This window comes from Acartia tonsa, chromosome 7 (genome assembly GCF_053477335.1).
Source record: "Acartia tonsa isolate MP-2025a chromosome 7, ASM5347733v1, whole genome shotgun sequence".
Lineage (NCBI taxonomy): Eukaryota > Metazoa > Arthropoda > Copepoda > Calanoida > Acartiidae > Acartia > Acartia tonsa.
Window position 1 is genome coordinate 32,414,973 of NC_137266.1, and position 22,727 is coordinate 32,437,699.

The 22,727-nt window shown below is 30.5% G+C and overlaps 1 protein-coding gene across 1 annotated transcript; it reads left to right on the plus strand.

Annotated features, from left to right (window-relative positions):
- Positions 1-511: 511 nt before the first annotated feature.
- LOC145324267 (opioid-binding protein/cell adhesion molecule-like) lies at positions 512-19,639 on the plus strand. The gene is made up of 19 exons (XM_080166888.1): positions 512-567; positions 6,542-6,618; positions 7,238-7,277; positions 7,584-7,642; positions 7,936-8,023; positions 9,077-9,137; positions 9,343-9,447; positions 9,626-9,716; positions 10,966-11,109; positions 11,226-11,289; positions 11,687-11,790; positions 12,231-12,289; positions 12,588-12,732; positions 13,302-13,317; positions 13,803-13,896; positions 17,136-17,196; positions 17,648-17,711; positions 18,549-18,581; positions 18,954-19,639. Exons 1-19 carry the CDS (start codon positions 513-515, stop codon positions 19,043-19,045), a joined length of 1,452 nt encoding a protein of 483 aa, XP_080023014.1. The 5' UTR covers position 512; the 3' UTR covers positions 19,046-19,639.
- Positions 19,640-22,727: the final 3,088 nt, after the last annotated feature.

Consider the following 22,727-nt stretch of genomic DNA (forward strand, 5'->3'; position numbering starts at 1 on the left):
GTAAAAAAAAATCAACATGTTTAAAATGGACGTACGGACATTCTAATAATGATTATAGAGTTGCTGCGCTTTCTAAATCGTACCTAACTATTACAGGAATCACCATGCAAAATTTGAAATCGATAGGACAATTCTTACATGCCTAAATTAACGAAAAAAGCTATTTAAAAAAGTAAAAAAATCAACATTTTTAAAATGGACGTACGGACATTTTGGTAATGATTATAGAGTTGCTACGCTTTCTAAATCGTACCTAACTACTAAAGGAATCACCATGCAAAATTTGAAATCGATAGGACAATTATAACATGTCTAAATTACCGAAAAAGCTATCCGTGACAGACGGACGGACGGACCGACCCTAATTATAGAAAAGCTTCGCTTTTAAAAAGAGGTAATCTAAAAAAAAGACTTTAAACTGTATCGTTCCTATTTTATAAAGGTTTTCTGCCTAGCCATTAAAGAATTAATTATTAAATTATAATTAAATAATTATTATATTTTCAGATAAAATGGGTCTTTGGGCCACTGTGATATTTTTCGCAATTTTTATCCCTTTCCAAAGTAGTAAGTATTTTAATAATGGCGCAACTACTCTTAAACTAAGATATGTACTCTGTTCACCTGTAGGGGCTCCTTATCAAAAGGGTGAGTGACAGGAGATGTAAAAGCCTACAACTAAATGACTAAAATCTAAAAATAAAATAGTCATTTAAAACCATTTAATACTTTTAGTTTTTACTGCTCTAATAATGAACATAATTGTCATTGTTCGTTCTTGATTGAGCCCTGGACATAGTGACCACAAATACTCCTAAACAATAGGTTACAAATACTCCTAAACAATAGGTTACACAGATGAATTGTTTAGCTCTAATAGGTTAATCATCAAATAATTATCATTCCTTTTATTCAATCTATAGTATACACAGATAAGTATTTATTTGGGCTGATTTTTTATCATAATTTGGAAACGTGCATGTCTAGTAGTTATAAAGTAGTTATGCATCGAAATACAGTCAGTTTTATAAAAACCATCAAATTTATTACTTTCATTTATTTATCTAGAAGTTACACCATCAAAAGCCTCTTTTAGGTCTAAAATTGGCAATACATATGTGAGTTTTTTCAATTCAATATAATATACATTAGATAAATAAGTTTAAAATATAATATGAAGAATAATTTAAACCACGTTAAACAAAAAAACACTCTTATTCCTATATTACACAATAACAATCAAATACAGGAAATTGCGGGGCTACAACTCATTGTAATATTAGACCAAGAAAACATTAATTTTTCATCCTGTGTCTTATTCCTCCTAGTTTTAAAGCAAGAGTCCAATTTTACTTCTTGCAAAAAAAGGTGGGGGGGATGTATGATTCATATTTCATCGTCCTTTCCTCCCTGATATTATGTGCAATCAGGGCCACCAATTAGCAACAAATAAAGAGAGACAAAAATAGAGTGGAGGAATGAGGGGAAAAAAGAGAAACTTCTCCGAAGGGGGGGGGGGGTGGGGTATTGTTATACAGAAAGAGGATATGAAAGAAAATTGGGAAGAGGTGAAAGAGAAATAAGATAAACTTTATCCAAAAGTAGTACAGCATCATTAGAAACATAAAACAGTTAAAATATGAAATGTGTTTTTTACCTATTTTGGGAGAGGGTACATCCACAATTTTAAGATAAATCTATAAAAAATATTATTCTCCATCCTTTTTTTTGCTCTTTATTTGGCTTACCAATTATCTTGCATAGTTGTAGTGGACATACAGACGGACAGACATATCCTTCTATAGAATAGCCAAGTAACAAATAAATGATGGGAGGGAAGTGGTTGAAATCCCATTACCTAGTTAACCTCGCTCACAATAAATAGACCTCAACAAATTTATAAATTACATACTCTTACATTTGGACAATGTGTGTGTTTGTGTGTGTATGATGCTGATTAGCTGCAATCTGAAATACATTGGTCAAATAAATATATATAACAATAACAATTATGTCCATGAGTAGCGCAGGAACCACAAGTTATCAATTTGTCCATGAATAAATGTATAAGTATAGTTCCTTAGTAGGTATATTGCTGTCTTTATATTTCCGACGCTATTGGATGTTTTCAAAGACCTATTGCAATATTATGACAGGGTCCCCGCCCTGTGGGCAGAGTTGAATATATCTTATGCCTCCTCTTTTACTTAAGTTAAAGAATTGTCCAGGAAAGTTTAAAAAAAAACTTGATTAATATTCAGTTTATTAATAATGACAAGTCGATATCAAGTGAGCCATGATCAACAACTTTTATATAATGCCATATGTCGACTGATACTGCAATCCGACTTAGACTAAAAGTCACGAGTTTTTATATGGTGGTAGATTGAGAAAATGTATTAGCGCTAAAGAAGATATTTGGAGATTGAGTTTGACCAAAGAAGAGCAAAAAGTTGTTATTTTCTAAATGGTTGCAGTCATGTTTATACTATATTACACAGTGACTTAAAATTGGTCGAAAATTGCTAAATATTTTTAAGTTTACCTACATTATAAAGCCTTAATAGGTCAAAATATTTTTTCTTTCTAAGGTATGAAATAAAGTCAAAGGCTATAAATGAAGCTATCCTGAAGAGTAAATTATTGATGTGGTCTAGAGATTGGCAAACTTTGTATACAGACTTACAAATATGGCCAATTTAAAAAGTTAACTAAAGAATTATTTTGGGTTATTTAACAACAATTATAACAATAATCATTTGGTTTGTATGGGACAAACATACAATAATATGAGAAAAAAAAATAATTTTAATACTAAAACAAGCTACAATGTTTATCCGTTTTAGGTTAGCTTTCTATTGTTCATGTCAATATTTAAGTCTTATTATCTAGGAACCTCAGAAATTTTGATAAAGTAATAAAAATAGTTTTATGCATAGATTTTAGATAGGGAATTCTCCTGATATAATTTTTATCCCTTTTTGCCCACCATTGTTGATGTAAGATGTATGTCTCAATGTTTATATTTGTGGATCATATGTCAAAACTCTTTTTCTACACAGCGCTAAAATGTGTCACACCTTTTAGCCTTACTTACTTTTACTAGTTTTTACACTCGTAATACATTTATTTCATAAAAATACTTATGACAGCATTTTAGGATTACATGAAAACAAGTCTGATAAAACTTACTAAAAATAGATTGACATTGGTATTATGGATAAAAATTAAGGCATACGATAAGACTAATGATTATGAAAACAATAACTTTAAAGTTTAAAATACCCCTTAATTTGTACAAGATCATCTAGTTCTTATTTAACACCAACCTGTGAGAATTTAAGACAAATATTATTAAAAACGAAGCTTTTCTATAATTAGGATCGGTCCGTCCGTACGTCCGAGATAGATAGCTTTTATTCGTTAATTTAGGCATGTTAGAATTGTCCTATCGATTTCAAACTTTGCATGATGATTACTGTAGTAGTTAGGTACGATTTAAAAGCGTAGCAACTCTATAATAATTACCAGAATGTCAGTACATCCATTTAAACATGTTGATTTTTCTACTTTTTTAACAACAAATTTTTATGTGATCTAATTATCCGTTTGATCTGATTTTCGGTATATTGATTTCTGGGACGACAAAGAACAATATTCTAAGCAAAGCAACTCTATAAACAAGTCCTAAAAATATAAGTATGTCCATAAACATTATTCTGTATCAAGAAGTTTTTCAACAAATTTACTTACAATTTTGCTTCGACTCTTATACTTTTATATTCGGATTATTCAGTTTAGACACTAAACAAGTGTTAATGTCCATTTGTCCTACTGTTTCAGTGCTTCGCTTTAATGGATGTTGTCATCCTTGTTTAATCAATGCTTTGCTTGTATGTTGGACTGTTGTCAAAAGTAGGTAAAATAATTTTGATTCTAGATGAGCACCTCATCCATGAAAATTTCTATACTTTTATCTAAACTTTTAAAAATAAATTGCTCTGCTGAAAAGCGCCTTGATTTTTATACCAAACAACATTTCATTCAAATTACATAAAAGAATATATGTTTAATAATTTTAACTAGATATAAGCAACTTTTATGACACAAATAGTATGTTCAACAAATTTTATTGTTTGAAAATTTCCAAAACTTTTCTCACACACACCTACAATTTGTTTGGAAGATTTATAGTCCACATTTGTCTTTTCTTTGTATGAATTACATATTTTCATAAATGTAAACATATTATAATACAAATAAGTGAACAACGTATAACAGTTAGGGAGTTGAATCCATTTTTATAGAAGCAGAAATATAATCTATGATTATGGTTTTGACCCTCTCAAACTGTAATCTACCTTTCCACTTTCCCCTCTCTTGGTGAAGATATCTTCAACGCCGATACGATTTTTGAAATGTAAGATTCTACTTTCCCTTCTCTTGGTGAAGATATCTTCAACGCCGATACGATTTTTGAAATGTAAGATTCCACTTTCCCCTCTCTTGGTGAAGATATCTTCAACGCCGATACGATATTTGAAATTTAAGATTCCACTTTTGCCTCTCTTGGTGAAGATATCTTCAACAAGAGAGACAAAAGTGGAATCTTATATTTCAAAAATCATATCGGCGTTGAAGATATCTTCACCAAGAGAGGGGAAAGTGGAAGGGTAGATTACAGTTTTAGAGGGTCGAAACCATAATCATAGATTATATTTCTGCTTCTATAAAAATGGATTCAACTCCCTAACTGTATAAAGAATTGTGAATACCATTGTTGAATTGTCATGGTATCAATTATGTATAACATATTATTTTTAGAACTAGGGATACATATTGTCTAGAGCAAGTATGCTATTTTGGTAATGTGCTTTTCAATTTTTATTTAAGAATACTTTTATATACTTTTTAATATATCCAGGACCAATGTGATGCTTCCCTTAAAAGGTAAACAAAAATTAGTTCAGTAAAATAGTAAGCTTTAATTATTTTTCAATATTTTGATTCTTAGGGTTGCTTTTATATTCCTTAGAAAAATTTAAAAATAATTTATTTAAGGTTATTCATTATTAAATACCAAACACTAATAACATAAAGATAGAATAACTTTAAATTGTCTAGGTAAAAACTCGTATTTGAAAAAGAAAATTCCACTTTATCCCAGAGGCTAAGCCCTGTAAAGTATTGGATTGACTGAACTCAGTGTATGGTGGAACCAAATTGGATAAAATTAGATTTGTTTTCTATTTGTTTTGCAAAGATTATAAATTAAATCACCACCTCCCATAAAGTGACGATTTGTTATTTGGAAAATAATGTAGAAAGTTACTAGTACTTTGTTTATTTTGATTTTTAAAAGTTTCAATCGTTCATTTCTCTGTATGTTCAACACTTTATAAATATCAAAGGACCAAACCCTATAAAATTTCTTAGGCTGGTCTATAAGTTTTAAATAAATGGGTATAATCTTTTCTCAAGAAATTCAAGTCATAAAACAATCTAAAAACTTTAGATTACATTATAATTCAACACTACAATTGGTTTAATAAATATTTACTTTGACTATGACCATTTAAATCTCATGTAACAAAACCTAGTAACACTTTGCTGCACCTCTATAAAAGTTAAATTTAGATTCTCATGTAATATTTTTGATAAATAAAAAGAAGCATTCATTTTTTTATACAGTATTCATGTATAGATGCATTTGCATAAGGATCCGAATTTGAACCAAGAATTACAGCAGTTTTGTACAATATTTAAAAAATTGTGTCATTGTGCATTATAACCCATCCATGTATGAATCAAAACCTTCCTCCTACTATCTGTCTAGAGTTAACATATTTAGAATATTTATTAAATTACTTTTGGTAAAACACATAATAACAATAGCTAACACAAAAAATAAGTATTTTAAGCTTCTCAAGTAAAAAATTAATGTTAAAAGTTTTTAATACTTTTTATAAGTAGGGTTTGTTCCAATTATGCAAAATATTATACACCTGTATACGAAATTTATGGTTTTAATTAATCTATTTTTCATTTTTCCTTTTTTAAAACAGAAAATGAAGTATCATATATGTAAATGTATGTTGTATAAGTAAGTCACACCTAGGTTAATGTAAAGTAAATACTCTATTAAATAAAATCATGGATAAGGAGAACTATATGAAGAAATGAAAATAGTGTATACTGAAATGACAGCTTATTGTCATAATAGGCAAAGATAAAAAAAAGAAAAGAATTAACATACAATCATTCACAATTAATTATACAATTAAAAAATTATAAATAATGTAATAAATGATATGATTAATTTATCAAGTATATCATATATACAAACCTAATAAAACAAAAACATGTTGAGTGTTAAGACTAAGAAATCCAAGGAAGAACAAAATGCACTATTTCTTATTGAATAAAAATAAATGGAAACAAAAGTTAGAACTGGAACACAAACTTGATACTTTGTTTTTGTGGTTCTAAATACTTATTTTATGCAATGTTCGTATCTCTAATTTGATTATACTATGTTTAGGTCCTCAACCACAGTTTGAGTTCAGAAGTTTAGAACCAATATTTAGAATTACGGGACAAACTTATGAACTACCAAAGGTTAGTGACAGATGAATATATAAAAACATCCTTATATAAAAGTAATAGGATGGCTGTCTGTCTGTTACAAAGAATCTCACTAACTTATTAAATGATACAGTTCGTCTTCATAATGTAGCTTCTCATAGATCCAGAAAAGGTTTCTAACTATTTTTGGGAAGGGTATCTTCAACCTCTAGAAATCTCCTCTAGAAATCTTATTTACTTTTTCTTTTTCAAACTAAAATTCAAAATGGACGGGATTTGATTTCCTCCCACCTCAAGTGTCCCTAGAGGCCTCTAGAAACGTAGCCGCTAGTTCTTTATGAAAGAGGTTAGATGAGGATAGAAAGATTATAATAAGAAACCGAATATAAATAACAATCTTTCAGCTATAATAAAGTTGAAAGATAGATAAGGACATTAGACAGAAATAAACACAGAAAACTAATGTATTAACAGTCATAAATGCATAATAGAAATAAAATTACAGTAAACTTATCAACCTTTATAGACATATAGATATATTTACAAATGTTTGATTAGATATTACAATAAAGACAGTAAGAAACGAAAACTATTATGATATTTTATAGAACAATTGATCATTTTAATAAAGTTAATGTTTAATAATTATTAGGGAGAAACAGTTGAGTTAGAGTGTGTTGTTGATAATTTAGGTAAAAAAATACTTTTTTAACAAACTTCATTTTATTATTAGAATAAGTAATAAGGTGGGTGTGGGCCTTCGGGTGCTTTGGTTAGGGTAAAATAAACAACAATTATACATAGATGTACCCCACTACACCCTCCTTCTACACACCACTGTATGAAAATGTTATCTTTTGACTTCGTTTTATTTTAAAGATTTCTTGTATGAGCTTTAAAAGTACTAAATTTTGTCACCATGTTCATTATACAGCTTCACTGAAAATTAAATCTGATTGATAAAGCTGTTTCAGAGATCTAATGTATAAATAATTCAGGTGATAACACAATAGTATGGAAGCAAGGAGAAAGAGTTATAACTGCAGGCTCAGTCAAAGTAAGAAATACCAGCTTTAAATGTATCAAAATACCCAAACAATCACCCAAAATTAAATAGAACCATTTGCTAACACTCTTTTTATTCTTTTATTTTTTTTTTGAATTTTACAAATATGAAGTAGAAACGAAGAAGAGTAATTATTCTTATGGGGTATCGTCCTCTTCAAAGAGAAATCAGCTTTAAAAGAATAATCCCTCCCCTCCCCCCCCCCCCCCCAGTCCCTCAGGTATACCTAAAAGCCTCTAGGGGCGTATCCGCTATTTTAGATATAATAAGTAATACATTTTTAGGTGAGGAAAGATGATCGGATGAGTTTAGTAAGAAATTATTTCAGATCTCACAATCTGCAAATCAGGAATTTAAATCATATTGATACAGGTGTGTTATATAGCTAGCCATCTATTCTCTAAATCTATCTCTATATGTATCTATCTATCCATACCTCTATCCAGCTATCTGTCTATGTGGGTATTTAAGTGTCTATCAAAATATATATATTTATGTAGAATGGTAGGGTCAGCCTAGGTATATCTATCTATCTAAATAACTATACATGTAAAGTAGAATGATAGGGTCAGCCTATGTATATCTATCTATCTGTATATCTATGTATCTAGGTAACTATACATGTGAAGTAGAATGGCAGGGTCAGCCTAGGTATATCTATCTATCTGTATATCTATGTATCTAGGTAACTATACATGTGAAGTAGAATGGTAGGGTCAGCCTAGGTATATCTATCTATCTGTATATCTATGTATCTAGGTAACTATACATGTGAAGTAGAATGGCAGGGTCAGCCTAGGTATATCTATCTATCTGTATATCTATGTATCTAGGTAACTATACATGTGAAGTAGAATGGTAGGGTCAGCCTAGGTATATCTATCTATCTGTATATCTATGTATCTAGGTAACTATACATGTGAAGTAGAATGGCAGGGTCAGCCTAGGTATATCTATCTGTCTGTATATCTATGTATCTAGGTAACTATACATGTGAAGTAGAATGGTAGGGTCAGCCTAGGTATATCTATCTATCTGTATATCTATGTATCTAGGTAACTATACATGTGAAGTAGAATGGCAGGGTCAGCCTAGGTATATCTATCTGTCTGTATATCTATGTATCTAGGTAACTATACATGTGAAGTAGAATGGCAGGGTCAGCCTAGGTATATCTATCTATCTGTATATCTATGTATCTAGATAACTTTACATGTGAAGTAGAATGGCAGGGTCAGCCTGGGTATATCTATCTGTCTGTATATCTATGTATCTAGGTAACTATACATGTGAAGTAGAATGGCAGGGTCAGCCTAGGTATATCTATCTGTCTGTATATCTATGTATCTAGGTAACTATACATGTGAAGTAGAATGGCAGGGTCAGCCTAGGTATATCTATCTATCTGTATATCTATGTATCTAGGTAACTATACATGTGAAGTAGAATGGCAGGGTCAGCCTAGAGATATAACCCACTCGCTCAAGTAAGTAATTTTAAATTTACTTTAATGTATAAACTATGTAAATTAAAACTTTTACAGACAATATTGTGATTCTTTTTCGTCAGTAAGGCATTATACTAGAAAAAAAGTTGTAGTTTTGTTATTGTTGCGCTTTTTATATACAATTTGGTTCCATTTTATATTGTACTATTCTAGTATTTCTGATAAATTGTTTTACTTTTTTCAGGGTGTTAGAGCCCCCACAAATAACCCACCCTCATGAGGGGTCAAATATTTTTGTGAATGAAGGGGAAGATGTCAGAGTTAGCTGTACAGCTCTTGGTGATCCAAAGTAAGTGTATATGTCGTAGCATTAAAAAACGATAATTCATTTAGATATATTAGTAAAAATTTTTAGCCTGTAGGAAAGCCAGATCTTGAATTTTAGATATATTTATATTTTAAAGTTTCTATTTTAGTTTTTGACTTTTAATTTCAAAAATAATATAAATTAAACAACATTTATTCAGTCCAGAGGTTAGCTGGAAGAGAGTTCACGATGGCGAAATTGAACAGGGACTTATCACAAATGATGAACCTGGATATCTTAATTTGGGCAAGGTATTTAGATAGAAAGATAGCCAGTCAGATAGACAGTCAGATAGACAGTCAGATAGACAGTCAGATAGACAGTCAGATAGACAGTCAGATAGACAGTCAGATAGACAGTCAGATAGACAGTCAGATAGACAGTCAGATAGACAGTCAGATAGACAGTCAGATAGACAGTCAGATAGACAGTCAGATAGACAGTCAGATAGACAGTCAGATAGACAGTCAGATAGACAGTCAGATAGACAGTCAGATAGACAGTCAGATAGACAGTCAGATAGACAGTCAAAAAGACAGTCAAAAAGACAGTCAAAAAGACAGTCAGATAAACAGTCAGATAAACAGTCAGATAGACAGTCAGATAGACAGTCAGATAGACAGTCAGATAGACAGTCAGATAGACAGTCAGATAGACAGTCAAATAGACAGTCAGATAGACAGTCAGATAGACAGCCAGATAGACAGTCAGATAGACAGTCAGATAGACAGTCAGATAGACAGTCAGATAGACAGTCAGATAGACAGTCAGATAGACAGTCAGATAGACAGTCAGATAGACAGTCAGATAGACAGTCAGATAGACAGTCAGATAGACAGTCAGATAGACAGTCAGATAGACAGTCAGATAGACAGTCAGATAGACAGTCAGATAGACAGTCAGATAGACAGTCAGATAGACAGTCAGATAGACAGTCAGATAGACAGTCAGATAGACAGTCAGATAGACAGTCAGATAGACAGTCAGATAGACAGTCAGATAGACAGTCAGATAGACAGTCAGATAGACAGTCAGATAGACAGTCGGATAGACAGTCAAATAGACAGTCAAAAAGAGAGTCAGATAGACAGGCAGATGAACAGTCAAATAGACAGTCAGATAGACAGTCAGATAGACAGTCAGATAGACAGTCAGATAGACAGTCAGATAGACAGTCAGATAGACAGTCAGATAGACAGTCAGATAGACAGTCAGATAGACAGTCAGATAGACAGTCAGATAGACAGTCAGATAAACAGTCAGATAGACAGTCATATAGACAGTCAGATAAACAGTCAGATAAACAGTCAGATAGACAGATAGACAGTCTGAAAGACATTCATTAAGATATTTAGAAATAAATTCAAAAAGGCAGTCTAAAAGACAGTCAGAGAGACATTCAGATAGACTGACATAAAGACAGTAAGAAATATAAAGACAGCCAAATAGACAAAAAGTCACACATATAAATAGTTTTTAAGATTAATTATGTTTATAAAGGTAAAAGTGGAAGACAAAGGGAAGTACGTATGTGAGGCGAAGAACTCAGTAACTTATGATTCAGTCTCAATTTATCTGCATATCAATTATAAACCTTTGGTCCATGCTAACCAAAATGTTGTTCATTCTGGAGAAGGGGCTAAGGTAAACAAAACCAATACAGTTTTTCCCAAAAATGAATAATTGAAGTTTAGTATTTTTTTTAAAAATGCACTCAGTCAAAGCTTTTAATAAAACTTTGCTTCAAAAATATTATTTAGGTTGATATGACTTGCATTGTAGATGGTTATCCACAGCCTGTTGTTAATTGGTTTAGAAAATCAGGTATGTAAGAAAATTTTAGGATACAAATCAGCCTTAGTCCTCCTATCTAACTATACCCTATTTCTATTTATTTTTCTGTCGATCCATCCCATTCTAAATATCTATCTATAATATAGATATATCTATGTATCTTGCTATCAATTGATTAACACATTAATTTATCTAGGAATAAACTTATGTACTTACATATATATTTACTTGCCTTTACCTTAATATTTGCTGTGTATCAATCTATCCACATATCTTACTGTCTATTTGGCCTTGGATTTAGGACCTATGTGGTCCAGGCATGATATTTTAGCAAATGCCGCTATTAACACTTATGTAGGTATTAGGACTATCTTTATGTTTATATAACTATTTATAAATCTCTCTTCATGCTTATCTATCTACAAAGGTGATCCAAGGACTCCAGGGCTAGGTGCAACTATTACCCCTGATAGCAATTACGTTATGTCTACTGATGGTCCAAGACACCACCTCAGAATTAGATCTGTTACAAGGAATTTTCATTATCCCAATAACTTAAAACTTATTTAAAGAAATAGGATCTGTGATTGTCTACCTGTCTGTGGTCCTAAGAAAGTTTATTACTATTTTAGGGGAGGACACAAAGAAATTATTTTTTAACTTTTCCATTTTGTAACTAATTAAAATTAGGGGGGTTTGACTCCCCCATCCCCTCAGGCCTCATACCTTACTTGGTCCTGGGTATGTAGTTGCTTATATAATATATCAAAAGGATAGGTTTGGGATGATTAATTATTCTGCCTATGGTAGCCTGTAATTTTTTAGAGAAAGATAGTGTAAGTAGTTTTTTTTCAACGCTATTTTTCTATATTTCCCTGAATTGCAAAAAAAGAATCGTATTTTTGTAAGTTTGAATTTAGTAAAGCCTTTGATATACTTTGATTTTTCTAATTGAAAATGAAAAATTGTGCAGACTTGATTTGTACTCATTGTTTACATGTGAGGCCAGCAATGAACAGGGGAGATCCAGGTATAAAAAGATTCATAAAATATTTTTTATCCAGTACTTTTGTCTAAAAGTCTTAATAGTGTATAGAAAAAAGTTGGGTCTATTTCTAAACAAGGCATAAAATCTGATTTTTCTACCTCTAATGTCATAGCAGTAGTAGGTATAACATCAAAGTCTTTTTTTCCGCAGATCAGGTTAAGTTCGCACTTCGTATGAAACCTCAGGTAGCGCTATAAATACTGGACTTAATACCTATGTTTGCTTCCTACCAAAATGAAAAAAGCCATTCTAAAAATTATTAACTAATATTTGTGTTTAGAGAAAGTATTGAGTTGACTGGACGACCAGAAGCGCCTACTATCAACAGCACCCCTGATGGATTGTTTGCTAACAGTTTTGAACTTGCATTTACTGTCAAAAGCTTTAGTATAGTCATAAAAGTGGAAATCAGATATAAGAAAAAGGTAAACATATTCATACAAAAAATAAAACAATAATAAAATTTAAAAAAAAAATAATGGACTAATAAGAATAGTAAAATAGTAAAATAGAATAGTTACACTTTTTACAATACTATCTAATGTATACAATTTGATAAAGTTGTTCAGTAGATATGTTATAAATTAGTCTTATCCTTATAGACAAAATTCATTTGTTATGAAAAAGTAACGAAAGACCCTACCTATGAAAAATTAGAATTTATGTATCCTATTATATAAATTAGTAAGCTTTTTTTGCCTGTGGTAAACCGCCGAACCGATATGGTTCTCATTTACAGTGAATCTTCTTATAGGTCTATACCTATTTTGGGGGATGGTACCTCCACCCTCCTAAGATAAATCGCCTCTAGATAAAAATACTCCTTCCCAAAATCTTTTTAAAATTTAAACTTAAATTGAAAATGAAGAGGGGGAGGTCGGGTCGAGTTCCCCATCCCGTCATAAGTGCCCCTAGAGGCTTGAATTCTCAAGTACAGAAAACATAAATTACGTAATTTAACAAAATTAAAGTTTATCTTTTTGTTCTATTTTAGCATACTGGATACGCAGGTTTGTTTAAAATAATTCTATACATATTTTTCTTTATAGATATAATATCTTTTTATAAAGAAAATATACTTACGTGATACAGTTATGCCATTTATTGATTTGATGATCAACGTATACATCATTGTAGAAGCAGTTGAATCTTTAAATGCGTACAAGTATAAAAACATCTTTAAAGGCGAAGATAAACATATTTAACACGAGGAAAAATAAAAAAATAAGATAGTGATATTCGGGAACATACCCCGCCCCCATCTTTGTTTTTAAATAGATAAAAAATAAGTGTGTTTGCAGGGGGGTCAGGTTATATTGGGTACAAGATAGCTTTGCAGGATTAAGGCACCGCAGGTATAGGCCCAGCAAGGTTCGCCACCCCCCCCCCCCCCCCGTAAGAGTTAAATAGAAGAAAATCCAGATAGGTCAGGAAAGGGTTGGTGGGTGGTTTCTTAACTTGCTAGGAAAGCTTCCAAATTTTTGTTTCTGTCTAGAAAAGTCTGGCTGGATAATGAAAAATTACCACCCAACAGGAGAAAGAATAGGAGAACAATATTACACAACTGGCATCACTCAGAGTATTTTCAGGTAACTTGTCTCATATTTCAGGAGGAATTATGACCAATATCATATTGTTCAAACTTAGATTAACAATCATATAACATCCATCCCTATCAAAACTGTTAATATTTCGGCGATATGCAGTTTTAAGGGCTTGTGTGACGTTTCGACATATCGAAAGTCTAATATGATATATAGCTAAATACTTATGTTGACATAAATAAGATAAACTTTTTTGGATGGAGATCTAATTCAATGACTATATTCTATTTTTTATAGAATTTGCCAAATATTTATAATTTGGAAATATTTATAAATTTAACCCTAAACTAAACAGGGATCTATCTTTGTCTTGTGGTGTCCTAATAATTGATTGTTTTGTTAAACTGACAATTAAAAAGCAATAAAAAGAAAAACTTTCACTTATAATATTTTTTTCATTTTCTTTTAATTTTAAAGAAATATCTTTTTTTCTCGCCAACTTTTTAATTACTCATGATTCGGAGAATAAGAACATTAAATCTTAAAATTCTGATTCTAATAATTTGTTAAAGAGTTAGCAAAAATGTTAACATATTTTTATGCAGCATTTATTAAGTACACTAGCAAAATGTATTTTTCAAAAAATTTAAAGACGAATTTACGACTGCTTCTGTTATGTCAGGCGCATAAAAGTGAAATGAGTTATAGAGTGGCTGAGCTTTTAAGATACTACATGGTTAAATGGGCGTGTATTCATATCCACATAAAAAATTGCTAGAACCACATATCATTACAGCGCGCGGTATAAACTGCCTCTAAAAAATATAAACCATCCAGTGAAATATTTGAAGGTCGCATTAAAGATTTTGTACTTACAGACAAAAGAACCTTATTACTTATACAATAGGATAAAAACACTCTGCAAATGGGTTATTATATGCAGAATTGAGTGGACACCGTTTAAATGATGTTTGTTGCTCTTACTGGCTTAGTCAGCAGTATGCAGTAATATTTCAAAACTGCAAAATTCTATGTTAAGAAAGCATTTTCATTTACTTTTGTATGATATCATGGATACTAGAGTTAGCTCGTTTATATCTCGCTATTGGCTAGTGTTCTATAAGTATATATCTATTTATCTATTTCTCAATAAATCAATTTTCCGCCCCCGCCATTACTATCTAAAAGAAAGAAGTAAATATCTAATAATTTAAATGATTTTAAAAAGATTTTTTCAATTATATTTTTTTTCACATTACCATCACCAAAGGGTTAATATGATTAAAATTTTAGTTTCAATATTTGAACACATAGGAAGTGTCGCCACAATCGAATTCTTTTAAAACAGAGTTTTCTTAAATTTACTATATTATAAATTTTGTTTTTCTTTTTTATGATTATAAATTAAATACATCAATATAATGTAAATAGCAACATGAAATGAAAAAAATGAATTTATTTTTAATAAAGTAAATAATGGGTCTTATCGTTCTGGGCAATGAGAGTTTATTATGGATTATGGGAGCACTATGAGCTTTAAACGATTATTCCTTGGAAAATTTGAGCTCATTTATAGACATTTATTTCCTATATAGATCTGTCATGGATCTTGAAGCAATAAAGCAGGCCCTTTTGTAAATGTTAAAAATTGGAAGAATCTATTAAATAAAAGTTATCGCAAATATACTTAGTAAATAATGACCGAAGTTTGCTGTGCTTTTAAGAGAAACTGTTTTTTTTTATCTTGTTTTAAGTTTTAGTTAATTTTGTTCCATCCTTCTATAACAACACTTCGCCCATAAAGAGCAAAATAAGATAGTTTCATAAAAGTAATACAATTTTCCAGTTAATGAGATCTTATTAACCTGTAGAACCTAAAAATCAAGCTGATGTCATACACTTTGAGTTGTGGGTAAAATTGTGTATCAGAGTCATTCTATTGAATATAATTATTTTCTATTAAAATTCTACCAAGGCATTGACTGTTCTATTCTCAAAAATTTACTTCAATGTAAAAACATGTAGCAATATTCTGGCTTTTAAAGGTTCTTATGGAAAGAGAAAACGGAAAAGGGGGATGGGTGAGGGGCTCATAAAATTGTATTAGTTACTTTTCAGGGAGGGCAACTACAATGACGATTACTTTTATCTACAATTCTATCTCACCCCGTTGTATTTATCCGCTACAAAAGAGTATTTTTACATATAATAATGGGGGAAAGGGGGGGGGGGGGGATTTATGAGCCATTGTCATATCTCTGTACCGAGGGTTACTTTTACAAGTTCAATGCTGTTGTGTCCTCTGAGGGTTTATTTATTTATATTTATCAACATCTACAATTCATTGTCATAATAACTGAATTTCCCTGTTTAATAAAGCTGCTTGTTTTACTTTATAATAAATACATCAATTAATTCAACAGATTTTAGTATAAATATACAGATAAATACCTGCCCCCCTCAACCTTTTCCAAGGACCGTTTTCGTCTGCTAGCAAATTGTTTTCAGCTACTTGGCTGTGTTAATATACCCGACACTGTTGGTTAATCTTCAAAGACCCAATTGAGAGTCAAGGTCCTTGGGATGAGGACATACAGTTATTTAACCACTTCCCTCTCTATTAATATTGATTCATCAATTTAATAAAAATAGTTTATTTCTCCTTCTGTCTTTATATATTTAACGTTGCTAATTTCTTTCATACATGAAAAATTAAAATTGTTATAAAATGAAAATTTTAATAGTTTTCAGATGATTGATAACTGATAATCCACCCCACCATTTTATGTGCCAATCAAACATATTACAACTCTGTATTTGAGTCTTTTGACTCCTGATAAGATTCATTTCCATTGTAGTCATTCTAAAAAATCCTGTATCGCATTGAAGACAGGTCTTATTATATATATATTTGATAAACACTGATTCATGATATAATTTCTGTTTTTTTTTTAAATCTCTCTTTTTTGTGATTTTAATCTCAGAGCAGGAAGTGATACTTGACTTTTTTATTAGAACAGTACGTTTCACTATCTCAAGTACTTTTATTCATATATATAATTTTAATATGAAGCTACTATTATACTTATCGTGTCCCTCTGTCAGTCCGCGGGTGTGATTTTCTTGAATGACTTTTAAGATAAGAAAGATCATTTTTAACACTCATAATTTAGCCTTCTTTCTTAAACAACAGTCGTGAAAATCCTTATTTTAAAATAAAAATATGATTTTGTTATACTTCTATTATATTTCTATTCTATATCCTAAGGTAGTTTTATTTATAGGGTAATTCACTACAATATTGAACAACTAGAACCAGCTAGCAAGTATGAAGTTCAAGTTAAGGTTTGTTAGTTTAGTTTTTTTCAGCTTCATCTACCTATGTGTATGTCTGTCCTTCAATCTGTAATGTTAGTATTATATTCTCATTAGCATTCTTGTTTTCACTAGTTGATGGAGGTCCCCTTCTTATTTTTGGTTAAACATATAATATTTCGGTGTTTCCTCTATACTAAATTACTTGTTGAACCCTTCTTATTTTAATTTAATCGGGAGGTATTGTTTTATAATTACTTAAGGTCAGGTTAGGTTAGTTTATACTAGGAACAGGGAAACTTGCAGGTTTGGGGCACCGCAGGTAAGGCCTCTCATGGTCAAGACCCCCACTGTACCTACCCCGCTTGTTTTCTAAGGAGATTTTAAGTCATTTATTATAAGTTAAGGATAATTAAAAGAACTTTTTTATAGCTTAATTCGTAGATTTTTAATGTTTTTTATTTAATTTTGAAAATTTTAGGTAGAAAATGAATATGGTTGGTCTGAGTACAGCCCAAGCTTCATTCTAAATACAAGAGAAAAAGGTAACAAAACGAGGACAATTTTGTCCAAGAGTAATAAGAGTAAGAGGACATGATATTAGGATACACATTACGTATATTTGTATTAAGAACAAAGATGACAACATCCATAAAAGCAAAGCACTGAAACTGTAGGACAAACGGACATTAACACTTATATAGTGTCAGAACTGAATAATCGGAATATAAATGTTGAAGCAAAATTGTAAGTGTAAATTTGTTGAAAAACTGCTTGATACAGGATAATGTTTATGGACATACTTACATTTTTAGGACTTGATTATAGAGTTGCTTTGCTTGAAACATTGTACTTTGTTGTCCCAGGAATAAACATACCAAAAATCAGATCAATCGGATGATTAGATCACAATTTTTTTTTTCTTAAAAAAGTAAAAAATCAACATGTTTAAAATGGACGTACGGACATTCTTGTAATGATTATAGAGTTGCTACGCTTTCTAAATCGTACCTAACTACTAAAGGAATCACCATGCAAAGTTTGAAATCGATAGGACAATTCTAACATGCCTAAATTAACTATAAAAGCTATCCGTTTGTGACGGACGGACGTACGGACCGACCCTAATTATAGAAAAGCTTCGCTTTCAAAAAGTAAGAAACAACGCACGGATAAAAGGCTAAGGTATTTGGATTGTCTGTATCCCGTTAAAATAAATTTGATTCATCATGCTTTTACCATGTTATTACCTTCTTGGACAGTAAGTTAAAAACATATGGTCAGAATGCTAGACCCTAGTGCCTGGTACTGAATACACTAGCGTGGTAACTATTGGAAGCAATCTTACTTATTTAATTAAAAATCCTTTTTTAATATTTTAGACTATTCCCATGAGTACCAAAGAGGACTTTTTGGTAAGTTACATTTAATACATTTGAATCTAAAACTGTAAATTGTCAAGAAAATACATAGTTGATTACCGGGCTTGTAGGTTGGGAACATCTGTAGCCAAAAACTGAATTAATTCGAAAAAAGATTTCGTAATTATGACTATTTTTCTAAAATATTATTCTTGATTTTTTTACTTGTTGGCTATATCTTATTCATAGATAGGAAATCGTTTAATCTCCGTAGTTTGATATTTTCTTTTGAACGAAAAGTTTGTCTTTCTGATATTATTATTTTTCTGAGTAGGCCTCAACATTGTTTTACTTTTAATTGTTGTTAAAATTGTTAAAGCTTCAATATGAATGTACATAACTTATTTAAAATGAATATTATTTTAGGTTTTGCTTCTGGAAGTGAAAATGTTGTTTCTCAATCACTAACCCTAACTATATTCATTATATGCCATACAATATTATTGTTGCTATTCTGATCATATCTTATCCTTGTTATTATGTTATATTAAGAATTTATTTATTTATTACACTCTTTGCAAGATTGCCATATATATCTTACATTTTAAACATAAATATGAGATATCTGAAAGTCGTTTGAAAATCAATAAAATATACTTTAAAACAAGGATGAGAATATTCATAAGTTAGAATAAAAAGGGTTTGAATAAAGAAATGGATTAGACAGATAAGTAGCAAGGGTCAAAATTAAAAACAAACTGGATGAGACATAGTGAGTTTTAGAGTACATATTAGATTGGGAAAATTTTGTCTCTTCAATATATAATTTAGCAAGAATTTTCAAATTATAGAGTAAAAACGGACAACTAAAAAATCAGAGGTATAAAGTAGATGCTTATTGGCTAGTCAAATATAGCATTTATTGACATTGTAAAAAAACAAACAAAATTAATTACAGAATAGTTTACCTTTCAAAAATGTATGTATCATACATTTGAAAACAAAAATCAATTTTATATGATCTCTTCAAATCATATGGTAATCTTGAAAAGAGAGTATCTTTAAAATATTATTGATTATATTCATTTGTGTTAGATTAAATATATTATTGCTTAAAATTAATAATTGTGAATAGTATTTCATTATTTTTTGGTTGTTTGACCTCCACACAATTTAGCTGTTTTTATTTTCACCAGGAGCCAACAGCAAACAAAGCCGCATGCTCGAGTTTGAGATATTTGACAGCCACAGCCGCAAATCTCTACCACCAATTATTGCAGTCGACTGTAGAGACCTGCTTTTGCTCCCCCATAAAAATATTAATATTGTAAATAAAAGTTTTACAAGCAAATAAAGAGTCTTAAAGTCTCCCTTTATAGAAGAACTCTTCAATTTAGAAACTATTTTCATCGTTATGTAACATATGCCAAAGTCTGATTGTTTCATGTAAAAAAGTCTCTCAGGGGTTTAAAATAACAGTGGAATCCAGAATATTAGTTTGTAATATAAGGTTTAAATGCAGCTGTAATGGTATAGATATAAATAACTTTAGAACTAACTAAACATTTTATTGTTTTAGTAAGAAGTATAATAAAATGATGTGGGTCTTTCCTATCCTATTATATAATTCATTAACAGTTTAATGTTTATCCACCATTGGACCTTTTGTTATGGAAGCTTCATTTGGCCACTCCCTGCCCCTTCGACTAAAAAAATTCTAAAGACAGTTAGATTATTAAAAATCTGCATTTACACTTCCAAATAGATATATGTTTTTAAATTTTCAAGGCACTCTCAGCGTGAGAGTCACTCTATAACTTTCATTGTTTGTTTGTCTTTCTGTCTGATTTATTACGCACACCTTTTATGTTGTCATTCTTGTTAATTCTGTTATTTTGTCTTTTGTTTTTATATAACATTAGTTTAGTGTGTAAACGTGTTTACAAGGAGATGGAAAAAGTTTTCAAATATGTTTGAATTTGTCAACTAAGCCCTTTTGTCATATATATATTTTCATACAATGCGAAGCTACTCTAAAAGTCTGGGGTGAGTTGGTTGGTCTGTCGTTTTAAATAAGTATTACGAACATTACATTTTAAATATTTGAAAATTCAAAAATAAATTTCTTATAACTTTACAACTTATTTCTGAATTGTATAACTGTTTCAGCATAACTAACTAAAACATATTTTGGTATCTTTGGGTGTTTTTTTTGTAATGAGCTAAAAGATGAAATTTAGTTGGACACTATTTTTATTGTTTCTTCTCATTTTAAGAAATTTTACATAAGAACAAGTAAAATCTGGCACAGAAAAAATAATAGTTCATAATTTTCTTTAATTTTTTAAATCAAAAAGATTTTGAAAGGATGCATAATAAATTTAGAAAATGTTATGGTTAAAAGGGAAAAAGATAAGGAAGAGTTGAAATCATTTATATTATTCATTAATCATTTAGTTATAAATAACTTTTACCCACGACTGTGGAGTAACACGGAGTGCATCCATTCCATGTCAGGATAGGTTGCATAATTATGCTCTAAATTAGCAAGATTTTGTTCAGAGATACACTAAAATAATATCTTGTGGTCTGTTTCATTTTATCCAGGAACAACGTATAGCCAACAAGTGAAATAGAACTAAAATAATAATTGAGGGTCAGTTGAAAAGGTCGTAAATTTCATCCCCCAATGACAGCTGAAAATCACGTATGTATGTCCAAAATCGACCCACCCTAATGTAATATAGGTTTTGTGATTTTTTTCTGAAATAATTTCGTTGTTGGTATAAGCTAGAATTCATCAAACTTATTTCATCCATTTTAAACTCAAACGTTGAAATAGAAATAGAATAAAAAATAAAAGTGAATAAGAAGAAGGAAAAAAAGAAGAGAGCGAGAGAGAGAGAGAGGGGGGGGATAATGAGAAAGAGAGAGGGGTAAAGTATTTCTACTAGCATATAAAATTGTATCTATTATTTTCAGGGAAGGAAGGATTGAATCTTTAAGATTTTTTACATTATGGTAATTCCTTCCTCACTTACTGATAAGACCGTCAATTTAATTGTGCTATAATTGTCCTATCGACCCAACAAAATTAATATTTTATAAAACAAGAAGATAAACTATCATTTTGATATTTTAGATAGTTATTTCTACAATGAGCAATTTGTTTTAAGTTTAATATATCTTTAATTACAAGTCAAAAGATAATAACGCTTTGTTAAATTTGTTTTTAAATTTTAATTTGATACATAATTCCTTAAATTGCTGTAGTATATAGAGTATAAAGTGAAACATAGAAATAAATTACATAAGGAAATATGAACAAATACATGGAAGGACATCTAGCAGGCTTGTTACACAATGCCCAACAACTTTTGGCATGTATTTTATAGATGTACTTTTTTAAAAGCGAAGCTTTTCTATAATTAGGGTCAATCCATCCGTACGTCCGTCCGTAACGGATGGATTTTTTCGTTAATTTGGGCATGTTAGAATTGTCCTATCGATTTCAAATTTTGATGGTGATTCCTTTAGCAGTTAGGTACAATTTAGAAAGTATAGCAACTCTATAATCAGTACCAAAACATGTTGACTTTTTTACTTTTTTAACATAAAATTTTTATGTGATCTAATCATCGGATTGATCTGATTTTTGGTATATTGATTCCTGGGACAACAAAGTATAATGTAATAAACGAAGCAACTCTATAATTAAGTCCTAAAAATGTAAGTATGTCCATAAACATTATCCTGTATCAAGCAGTTTTTTAACAAATCTACTTACAATTTTGCTTTGACTCTTATACATTTATATTAGGATTATTCAGTTCTGAAACTATACAAGTGTTAATGTCCGTTTGTCCTACCGTTTCAGTGCTTCGCTTTTATGGATGTTGTCATCCTTGTTTTATAAGAAAGATATAAAACATAATATTTGGATCATGGAAAGAAAACGAAGTTGCAGGTTTTGTCATATTATCACAGTATAGCATTTCTCCTATTTCTAGCCTCTGCGTGGTCTCTAACTCTGCGGGGCAATCATTAACATTTACTTAATCTAATCCAACCTATAATTATCTATCAAAAGCTACTGTGAAAATACGACGAAACACACTACTTCGTTTTCTTTTTATGATCCTAATATTGTATTACATAAAAAAGTACAACCTTTTGCTATGTAGTTTTCAAGTTATAGGT

Excerpts from the sequence above, each read along its gene's own strand:
- LOC145324267 (XM_080166888.1), top strand. The coding sequence starts at position 513 with ATGGGTCTTTGGGCCACTGTGATATTTTTCGCAATTTTTATCCCTTTC. Across the intron at positions 568-6,541 it reads TTTTATCCCTTTCCAAAGTA|GTCCTCAACCACAGTTTGAG; the intron begins GTAAGTATTTTA and ends TACTATGTTTAG. Across the intron at positions 11,110-11,225 it reads ATTCTGGAGAAGGGGCTAAG|GTTGATATGACTTGCATTGT; the intron begins GTAAACAAAACC and ends AATATTATTTAG.